This window comes from Dromiciops gliroides, chromosome 1, assembly GCF_019393635.1.
Source record: "Dromiciops gliroides isolate mDroGli1 chromosome 1, mDroGli1.pri, whole genome shotgun sequence".
In the NCBI taxonomy this organism is placed as follows: Eukaryota; Metazoa; Chordata; class Mammalia; order Microbiotheria; family Microbiotheriidae; genus Dromiciops; species Dromiciops gliroides.
The window spans coordinates 743,890,768-743,901,991 of record NC_057861.1 but is presented as its reverse complement, the minus strand read 5'-3'; the positions used below and the strand labels follow the sequence as shown (position 1 = coordinate 743,901,991).

The following is an 11,224-nucleotide window of genomic DNA, read 5'->3' as shown; positions in this document are numbered from 1 at the left end:
AGATAAGGAGGGAGGGTAAAAGAAAGAAGGGTAGATTGGGGGAGGGGGCAGTCAGAAGCAAATCCCCTTTGAGAGGGATAGGGTGAAAGAAGATAGATAATAGAGTAAATATCATGGAAAAGGGAATAGGATGGAGGGAAACAGTTAACTATAGTTACTGAAAAAGAGAAAATGAAAAAGAATTGTACAAAAAATATTCATAGAAATTCTTTGTGGTGGCTAAGAATTGGAAATTGAAGGAATGCCCATCAAATGGGGCATGACTAAAAAAGCTGTGATATAGCATTGTAATGGAAAATTATTGTGCTATAAGAAATGACAAGCAGGATGATTTCAGAAAAACCTGGAAAGACTTATATGAACTGATGTATAGTAAAGTGAGCAAAACCAGGAGAACATTGTGCACAATGATAGCAGTATTTTTCTATGAGCAATTGTGAATGACTTAACTACTCTCAGCAATACAATGATGCAAGACAATCCCAAAGGACTAATGATAAAGCATACTGTCCACCTCCAGAGAAAGAACTGATATTGATTGAAAACACACTGAAGCATGCTATTTTTCATTTTCTTTTTTTACTTGTCTTTTTTTATTTTTTTAATTATAAAAGTATTTTATTATTTTCCAGTTACATGTAGAATTTTCAACATTTGATTTTATAAGATTTCTAGTTTCAAATTTTTCTGCCTCTCTCTCCTCCCTCACCACCCCCCCAAGATAGCAAGTAATCTGATGTAGGTTATATATGTACAATAACATTAAACATATTTCTGCATTAGTCATGTAATAAGAGAAGAATAAAAGCAAAAAGGAAAAACCTCAAAAAAGAAAAACAACAGCACCCAAAACAAAATAAATAGTATGGTTCAATCTGCATCTATATTCCACAGTTCTTTTTTTCTGGATTTGGGGAACATTGTCCATCATGAGTCCTTTGGAACTATAGAAGAATCAAGTCTATCACAGCTGATCAACACATAATGTTGATACTGTGTACAATGTTCTCCTAGTTCTGCTCATCTCACTCATCATCAGTTCATGCAAGTCCTTCCAGGTTTCTCTGAAATCGGCCTGCTCATCATTTCTTACAGCACAATAGAATTCCATTACATTCATAAACCACAACTTGTTCAGCGATTCCCCAATTGATGGGTAGCCCCTCAATTTCCAATTCCTTGCCACCACAAAAAGAGCAGCTTTAAATATTTTTGTACATGTGGGTTCTTTTCCATTTTTATGATCTCCTTGTGAAAAAGACCCAATAGTGGTATTGCTGGGTCAAAGGGTATGCACAGCTTTATAGCCCTTTGGGCATAATTCCAAATTGCTCTCCAGAATGGTTGGATCATATCACAGTTCCAGCAACAATGCATTAGTGTACCAATTTTTCCAGTTTTTCCAACATTTATTATTTTCCTTTTCTGTCATATCAGCCAATCTGATAGGTGTCAGGTGGCACCTCAGAGTTGTTTTAATTTGCATTTTTTCTAATCAATAGTGATTTAGAGAATTTTTTCATATGGCAATAAATAGCTTTGATTTCTTCATCAGGAAACTGCCTGTTCATATCCTTTGACCATTTCTCAATTGGGGAATGACTTGGATTCTTATAAATTTGATTTAGTTCCCAATATATTTTAGAAATGATGCCTTTATCAGAAGTACTGGCTATAAAAATTGTTTCCCAGCTTTCTGCCTCCCTTCTAATTTTGGATGCATTACTTTTTTATTCTGCTTTTCTCATTTGATTTTGAAAATCATTTTTAGCTTTCTCCCCATTTTTCTTCTACCTCTCTCAATTGATTTTGAAAATCCTTTTTGAGCTTTTCCAAGAAGGCTTTTTGTTCATCTTCCCTCTTGAGGCTTCACATGTAGGCAATTTGAGAGTACTGTCCTCATCTGAGTTTGTGTTTGCCTCTTCCTTGTTGACACAGAAGCTCTCAATGGTAATAGCTCTTTTTTTGTTTCTTACTCATATTGCAGCTTATTTTTTTTTTAAGTTGAGGTCTGTTCTGGGGGCACCAGGGTCCCTGTTTCAAGCTTCTTGTGCTCGTGTATAGGGGCTGTGTCACTGTCTTTATACACTGAGGCCTCTATGGCTTGTGGATTTCTCACTGCCCTGGGCTTGCTCCCAGCACGCTGGGATGGCCAGGCCTGGTCACACCTATCCTGTGGGTGGCCCCCTAGCTTTCAGCCTGCCCTCTCAGCTGGTGCTGGTGGGTTTAACAACTGGCCTGCTGTGCCACAAGCTTGTTGAGCCAGGATCCAGGGTCTTCAGGTGCTCGAGTGTCTGTGGCCTACAGCTGCCTGCTGACTTGCCCTGACCCCCTCCACAATGTGCTGTGCTGCAGTATGCTGTGCCTCCCTTTTACCCGAGTGAGACCGACCTTTCCTGAAGTCTTCTAAATTCTCTCTGGTTGGCAGACTGTGTCTCTCTATCTCTTTGCAGGTTCTATAGTTTCAGAATCCATCCAGATTCTTGATTTAATGTTCTTTTGAGGGAACCTAAGGAGAGTTCAGGCAACTCGCTGGCTTCTCTCTGCCATCTTGGTTCCCCACCTACTTGTCTTTTTATATGAAATGACTAATATGGTAATGTTTTAAAAAGTGATAAAATTGAAGCAAACTAGTATGGCCAGATTATACATATGAAAGCTTATCCTTATGACAGTGGTCTAGAAGGTAGATTTTATTTAATTTTTGTGAGGCAATTGGGGTTAAGTGACTTGCCTAGGGTCACACAGCTAGTACATGTTAAGTGTCTGAGGCCAGATTTGAATTCAGGTCCTCCTGACTCCAGGGCCAGTGCTCTATCCACTGTTCCACCTAGCTGCCCCTTAGAAGGTAGATTTTAAGACAGGACAGGATGGGGATGGGAAAACCTACAGATCCTAGACAGGCCTAAAGCACACACTCTTTCACTGACCTGTTGGCCCAGACCTAATTTAGAAACTCCCTTCCCTAAGAAAGATCAACCCATGCTCTGCCCCTTAGAGTCTTAAGAGTTGCGTGGGGCATGGAGAGTTTGTGTGGCTTATCCAGGACCACACAGTCAGGACATGTCAGAGGAAAGTATTGAGCTCAAACCCTTCTGTCTCCAAGGTCAGTTGTCCATGCATGACCATGCTGCCCTACCCTCAATAAATTTCATTCATTACTGTCCTGCTTGGAGTAAGAAACTATTAATGATGGATTGGGTATAAGGCTCAATGTCAGCAAACTCTTCCTAATCATGAGAGAAAAGTGGAATAAGATGCCTCCAGAAACAGAGGTTTCCCATCCCTGGTGGCTTTTGAGCAAAGGCCACATTAGCACTGTCCATGTGTGATGTTGAGAGGATTCTGGTTCTCATGGCCGCTGGACTAGTTGGTTTCTGATGCCACAGGAACATTGATTTAGAGATGGAAGGAAACTCAAATCCCACAAGTCCAACTCGCTCATTTTACACGTGGGGGAAACTGAGAATTAAGTGACTTGGTCAGGGTCATATGGGTAGTAAGCACCATAGCAGAGTTGCTATTTCGACACAGGTGCCCTGATTCCAAATCCTGCATTTCTTCTATTGCACTATGCAATTGATCCTCAATTAAGATTTAAGGGAACATCTCAACTGAATCAGGGCAGCCAGGTGGTGTAGTGGGTAGAATTCTGAGCCTGAAGTAAGAAAGATTCATCTTCCTGAGTTCAAATTTGGCCTTAGACGCTTACTATACTTTCTCAGACACATCAGCTGTGTGACCCTGGGCAAGTCACTTAACCCTATTTGTCTCAGTTTCCTCATCCAAAAAATGAGCTGGAGAAGAAAATGGAAAACCATTTCAGGATCTCTGCAAAAAACAAACAAAACCAAATACCCTGATGGGATCACAAAGTCAGTCGTGATTAAAATGACTGAATAACAACAACAATAGACTGAATCACTCCCTCTCACTTTTATTCTCACCCCCAAAACACCTGTGCCAACTCAGGTCCCAGTCTAACACTGGGCAGCACAATTCACTCAGACTTCAGCTCAAAGAAATACATGGTTCCAATTGATGTGAAGAATTTAAGGCAGTCACAGATCCCTGTTCCTTCGAAAGCCCCAATTCTGATGATGTCTATAATTGCAAAACCTGAGAAGGGACAGGGACCACTTCTGGAGTCAGAAAATAGATGAGTGACCCAAAACTCTCTTGAGAAGAAAGTCCTGTGCCTTGGCATTCCAAAGTCTCCAGGCGAATCAGGGCTAAAAGCTTTTTCTGAGGTGAGAGGACCAGGGCAGGAAATGTGTGGGTAGAATATCTGGGTTTCCAAAGGACCAGGGGTCCAGCTGGCAGGAGCACATCAGCCCCCAACTCTGTGGCATCAGAACCCTCCTGAATGAGGAGGTAGGTGCCTGAAGAAAGGTTTCTCTCCAGCTCTGCTTCTGCTCACTCGCCTATGCTGAAGCCCTGTGCCTGCCTCTGGTAGGCAGTGGAGACAACACTGAGCTGGAACGTGCTGCTCTGCTCTTCGGGGGAGAGCCAGGCAGTGCTGACTTGGCCACAGTCACCGGCAAGCCAGTAGGGGCAAGGGGGATTGTAAGGACTCCCTGACGAGATGCAAGTCAATGACACAGAGGGCAGCTGGGCTGCCAATGGCACCATAGAACCGCTGGATTCCAACCCCCTGGCAACTTGTACAGAGACGGTGACCTTTCCTGAAGTGGAAGAGGAGGAAGAGGAGTGGGGCTCCTTCTACTACTCCTTTAAGGTAGGTGGGCTGCTTTCTCATTCTTCTCACCTTCATACCCATCTGACACTGCCTTTCAAGAGCAATTCACAGCACAAAGAAAAGGACTGAATATTTAGCTAAGTACTCTCGGGTCCTAGCAATCCTAAAGTTAAGAAATAGGCAGGGGATTCCCAAAGAGCAAGGACCTGCTGATCTTAAATAGTGTAGAGGAATTTGCATGTGGTCCCCTGTGAGGACTGGCAGGCAGGATTGTACTTTTGTACCACTATCAAAAAGGAATTAGGAATCATCTTAGCAGTTGTTGTCTTTACATTCTCTTCTTCCCACAAACAGAAATGGGATTTTGCCTTTCCTTTATGGTAGTTCTATGGACGTCAGACTTAAATGGGGGAATTAAGTTTCCCTAAATTTAAAGTAGGGATTAAGGAGATGGGGGCTTAGTTTCACTATAGTGAAAGGATGGCTGAACAGGCAAAAGTAGACTTGTGAGTTCAGGGCAGTCTTTTAGGATCTTTAGTTAAGCCTTTGTTGTGATGGTTTAGGGTCATGGCTTTGACTGGGAAGTTTTAGAGTGAGCACAAGGCAGGCAGCTCTGGCCCTAGCTGCCTTGCCTGTGAGCTGGGTGACATAGGGAGTTTCAGTTTCTTGATATGAAAAGGTGGGCTTATAATACCTGCCCAACTTATTCAGATGGCTGATGGAGATCCAAGGAGCAAATGCATGTGAAAATCCTCTGCAAAGAGACAAAGCACTAGAGAAAAGGAAGTATCACATTTATTAACAACTAAGGAAGTCAGGGTGCCTCATGTGAGGTCTTAGAGGTGTCTGCGTGTCAAGTACCTGAAAATAGCTCCTGGTGTGCCTTTGCACGTAGACACTTCTTTATTGAACTGAGCTAATAGATACTGACAAAATAAATCTCCTTCACAATGAGTCTTATGGTCAATGGACAACAACAGCTTCTCCAAATGACTTTCACAGGCAAACACAAAGTTCTGGGGATTTCTTTCTGTGTGTCTCTGTTTCTGTGTCTCTCTGCCTCTGTCCCTTTCTGTCTCTGTCTGTCTGTCTGTCTCTCTTTCTCTGTCTCTCTGTCTTTCTCTGTGTCTGTCTGTCTATCTCTCTCTGTCTCTCGCTGTCTCTCTCACTCTTTCTCTTGCTGTCTGTCTCTGTCTCTCTGTCTCTCTGTCTCTGTCTCTGTCTCTCTGTCTCTGTCTCTCTCCCTCCGTCCCTCCCTCCCTGCAAAACTTCCCAAGAATCCCCAGATCACAGATTTAGAGCTAGAAATAACTTCAAAAGTCATCTAGTCCAACCTTCATTTTACAGATGAAGAAACTGAGGTCCAAGGAGGGAAAGGGAGTTTCCCCAAGTCACACATAGAATCATAGCTCTAGAGATGCAAAGAACTTGGAGGTTATTCATTTTACAAATAGGGAAACTCAAGCTTTAGAGAGGTAGAGTGACTTGCACAAGGTCACATGTCCAATAAGTGTCAGAACCAGGATTCCTGATTCCTGCCCATTGTGATTATAATTTTCTCCTCCAAAAGGGGGGGAGGGAGGAAGGGAGGGCGATGATGTTTTCAAAGAAACCTAAAAGTTTTTTACTTCTCACCCATTCCAGAAGCAGCTTTTTTACTATCTGTTCTATATCTTTAATGAGCTGTTGAGCGTGTGTAATATTTATTCCATACTTCAAGGTAAATTTCTTCCTCCTAGGCTCAGTTTACAATCTTCCCCAGGCCAGCAAACCCCAGGGAAGGAGAAACTGTGAGATTAAAGCAGTTCTCTCCCTAACGACTCATGAATATGAAGGGAATGTGATTTGGCCAGTCAGAAGCACCCCTCTGCTCTGGAGTATCACAATGCACACACATGAACACCAGGGCAGCTGCTCCAGGAAAGGAAAAGTGAATTACAATCTGGCTCTGTTGCCCTAGTCTGGTAACTAAGTAATTGTGTCCTTAAGACAATCACTGATTACAAATGATGAGCTTCTGGCTCAATGAACAGGAGCCATGCAACCTGTAAGCATATTTCTGGCTGTCCTCTTTCTCCCCCCTCATCTCCTTTCCCCCCCCCCCCCAGTGAAGCCTGCCAGTGCACAATCCCCTGTGATATTTGTGGAACATAATAGCAAACAGAATCAAGAGAGGCTGGTCATTGTAAATGCAACGTTAATGAAGGAGAAACCAGGCCTTCTGAGATGAGTAATAACTACTCGATACAAAATCCCATTTCCCTGTTTCTAGAAAATAAGGGAGGAAACAATGGTGGGGAGGGGGCTGGGGCAGTGCTTAATATCAGAATAAACTAGCCTGCTAGCTCTTTCTGTGGCATAATCAATCTATGGAACTACTCACATAAGCTTCCTCCCCAAGTGCAGGAATTTTTGCTCTAAAATAATGGAAGTGGAAAGAAGGACAGAACATGTCTGACCACTGGAGCACTGAATCCACATTAATCTTTGAAATTATTATCCTCAGTTACTAAAAAGCACCATGGTTCCCCGAGAGAAACACAGCAAGTGGTGGCCAGGAGACATGGTAACATAGATTTAGATAGCCTCACACATCTGCCTTCCTGTGTTAAGGATAACACAATCCCCACCCCCACCTGGAATGCCTTCAAAGGGGAAGAATGATGCTGGAGCCCCTGGGCCCAGCGGAGCATGTGTGTATCTTAAAGAGAAGTAAATTCAAAGGGGCATCCCTAGGTACTCACCTTGCCTCTGAACAAGCCTCTAGAACCAGAAATACTTTCTCCTTTGTTAAAGAGTTTGAGATAAAGACTTCTGGTTGGTTTCTCATTCTCAGAAACTTAGCAAAGGTGCCTCATGGGATACTTCTCAGTCAGATTTTTTTCTATTCCTGTCTTTGGTGAGTATTTTAGGAAGATGTGTGCTTTCCATTTAGCCTTGCCCTATGGGCTCAGGGGATCAGCCATCCTTCCTTGGTGCTTGGTGAATCTGGCCTCAGGAAGGGGGTGGCCCTCTACCTCCTATCGCCACACACCTGCCTTGCCTTTAAGGACTCAGGGCCATCTGGGAAGAGAAAGAAAATGCACTGGTTGGTGAGAGAAAGGGGAATTGTTTTACTTTTGTTAATCATAGGGGACCCTATGGTCCCAGTGCTCCCTAAGAACATGGTTTATGGGACTCTTAAATAATATAGCATGGATAATTTGGCCCATGTATTTGTGTGTGTGTGTGTGTGTGTGTGTGTGTGTGTGTGTGTGTGAGAGAGAGAGAGAGAGAGAGAGAGAGAGAGAGAGAGAGAGAAAGAGAGAGAGAAAAAGAGAGAGTAATAAAGTGCCAAGAAAGGTGTGTGGGTATTAAAGTCTCAGTTTGGAAGAGGGGAGGAAGGACAGGTGGTTGGTGCCACTTTCTCTCATTTCTCCAATGCCAGTGATGGTTGCAAAAACATCCAAAGGAATCCTGACTCTTGCCATCCCTTGGACAGACTTTCTCAGCGCCAAAGAATAGAATTTTCCCCTGACCAAGTCTGGGGTTGCATTTTTTCTTTATGAAACAAACAGTCCCAAAGAGTAGCAAGAAAGTCACAGAAATACTAAGGTACAGTGACCAGGGGGTTACAGGAAAGTGATCACTTATTCTTCCCTTGACTCTCTCTAGAATCAGATACTGCTCTTTTGTTTGAACCCTTCATCTCTGGTGGAACAAGAAAAACACTTTCAGCTTGACACAAAGTGCTTCCTTTGTGTCTTCCAAAGACAAAAAAATGATTTGTGTGTGTGTGTGTGTTTTTTTAAGAAATGATTTTTTTTAATGTTTCAAGCAAGGCAGTGCTCTGCTCTTACCAAGGTCACTCAGAGAATGAGGCAGATGAGGCCCCCATGATCCCTCTGCTGACACCTGGGTTGATGGTTCAAAGCACAGAAATCAGTGCATTCCAGGAAGCCAGGAGGGAATTAGGTGAGGGAATCTTTTCTTTGATTTTCTTTTCACCGTGAAGGAGGGACACATGAGGAGAAAAATACATGAGTGAATGAATATAGTTATTCCCACAAGTAGCAATCATAGAGGGCAGATTGGGACTCTAAAGAGGAAGCCCTTCCCACTGCTCAGATATTCCAATCACAGTCAGGATTATCTCTGGTTGTTCTTTCGAGCTGTCTTGGAAATCAGGGGGCCTTTGGCCTTTTCCATAAAGAAGCTTGAGGGAAACAGAAAAAAATGTGGACACAGAGCCCTAGGTCCAACTTGCTCAGGCCAAGACAGAGGCCTTGTGTAGAGTACAGGGTACTATAGAGAGTAACAAGTGGTGCAATGAGAGTCAGAAGACTAAGACTGAAATCCGCCCAGGTTATTTATTGACTGTCATTCTGGACAAGTCACTTCACTTCTCCGAGACTCAGTTTCTCCATCTATAAAATAAAGGGGTCAACTAAATTCCTTTTAGGTTTCTTCCATCTCTTAATCTATGAATCTTTTACTTCTAGCTAAGGGTTTTTTTAATGTATAAACTAAAAGCATTGCTTATTAACTTGAATATGGATTACCAGTTATAAAGGCAACTTCTCATGACTACAATATTTGAAGTAACCTTGGGGAATTCACAAAACTATAGATTTTGAACTTCAAGGGACCTCAGATACAACTTATTTCAATGCCCTCATTTTATTTATCTGGCCGTCAAATCCCTGAGGAAATTAGCCAGCAAGCTCTCCCTTCCACGGCTCATGTAGTTCTCATACCTGTGACTGCTTAGGTAACTGGAGGAATCTCTAAACAAACCTAGGTCCAGCCTCACCTTTTACCTTTTCTTCATCCCCTCAACCACCTCCAAACCTGAATGGGACTCTTTGGCCTGGAATACACAAGCATATTGCAGAGGGTGTACTGATCCATTTGGGCACAGGGTTGGGAGTCTTCTTCTTCCCAAAGCCTTACTCAAGCCCACTCTCCTGACCTATGGACCATAAAATGAGATCATTATCAAAGCCTTAAGAACAGCTATGAGAGGTAGCAAGGTATATTGGATAAGGAGCTGAGTTAGGAAGATGTAGGTTCAAAGCTTATCTCTAAGACAAATTAGCTATATGATCCTGGGCAAGGCATTTAAATTCTCAGCACCTTAGGCCACTCTAAAATGAGAAAGTGATCATTTGCTTTGATCGAGGGAGCTCCTATGATAACAAAATTGCTGGTCTGGATAAAAAAAAGGGGGCAGGGGTAGAGAAGGTGTCTGCTCTTACCTTATGAAATTTGAAAACTAGAAGAAACCTCAGAAGCTGTTCAATCCAACCTATACCCCAAAGTAAGTTTCTCTATCACATGACCAAGAAAGAGGCATAGGTTCTGGGTAATTAATCATTTTATTAAAAATGCTAGTATTTTGTTAATAAAAGAGTCAGTGGCTCTCTTGAATGCCAAAGACCCAACATGGAGCTGGGATCCCAGTTCATATGCCCTTGGTAAAGTGGGTATCCCAGTTAGGTGGTTCTATTCTAATGAAGAACTGGGAGGGTAACATCATAGTACTCTTGGACAAAGGGGCTACCTCTATACCCAGCCTTGGGTAACCAAGACAGAGGATCTACCTCAGGCCAAATCAGTTTGAGTGGGCAGAAATTAGGAGGAATTTCTTTTCGATAAGAAGTTTGATCTAGCTGGGGGAAGTAGCAAATACCCAGAATGAGGAGAATGTTATTCCTATGTTCCATCAGCCCTATGCTTGAGAGAATGGGCTTCAGACAAGGAAATAGGACAGGGAAAAAAAAAGCTTGGGTCTCCCCTATTTTACTATTTGGTCATTAATAAGAGAGAAATAATAACTTCACTACCAAGGGAGAATCCACCATCTCCCAAAGAAGCCCAAACCATTATGGGACCATTTCTAATTGTTAGGATTTATTTTCTGACATCAAATCTAAATTCTCTGTGACTTCCACCCATTTCTACTGATTCTTCTCTTGGGGACAAACTTAAAAGATACTATAATGGGTGATATCAGTTCAACTATGCTAATTTTTTCCAGGGACTCTCTACAACCAAGGAATAAGAATGGAGAAACTAATTGATGGGTGTGATATATGGAGGAGTAATTGCATTAGGGAACAACAGAAGGTCAGGGTTGTCGGGGGAGAGCAAGGGGGTAAAAGGCTTCAGAAAGTGACACATTTAAATTGTTGATCACAAGATCAAGTCTGGGGGGCAGTTAGGTGGCACAGTAGATAAAGCACCGGCCCTGGATTCAGGAAGACTTGAGTTCAAATTCAGCCTCAGATACTTGACACTTACTAGCTGTGTGACCCTGGGCAAGTCACTTAACCCTTATTGCCTCACCAAAAAAACAAAAAAAAAAAACAAGATCAAGACCGGGTCTGAAAGTAGATGATGAAATGTGTGTGTGTGTGTGTGTGTGTTTGTGTTTGTGTGGTTAGGGAGAAAACTGATAGATTAGAGATGGATATAGGAATTAGAAGCCACAGTATTGGAGAAGTTCTGTGCGAGTGATTGGAGGAGATGTGAAAAGATAGAGAT

General features: G+C 42.6%; 1 protein-coding gene across 3 annotated transcripts in view; it reads left to right on the top strand.

Annotated features, from left to right (window-relative positions):
- Window positions 1-4,585: 4,585 nt before the first annotated feature.
- NPSR1 (neuropeptide S receptor 1) overlaps window positions 4,586-11,224 on the top strand; it is a 167,670-nt gene continuing 161,031 nt past the window's right edge. For all 3 annotated transcript variants that reach the window (XM_043977755.1, XM_043977753.1, XM_043977754.1), the window contains exon 1: window positions 4,586-4,738. In XM_043977755.1, coding sequence (XP_043833690.1) covers window positions 4,586-4,738 — 153 coding nt within the window. The remainder of the gene's footprint in view (window positions 4,739-11,224) is intronic.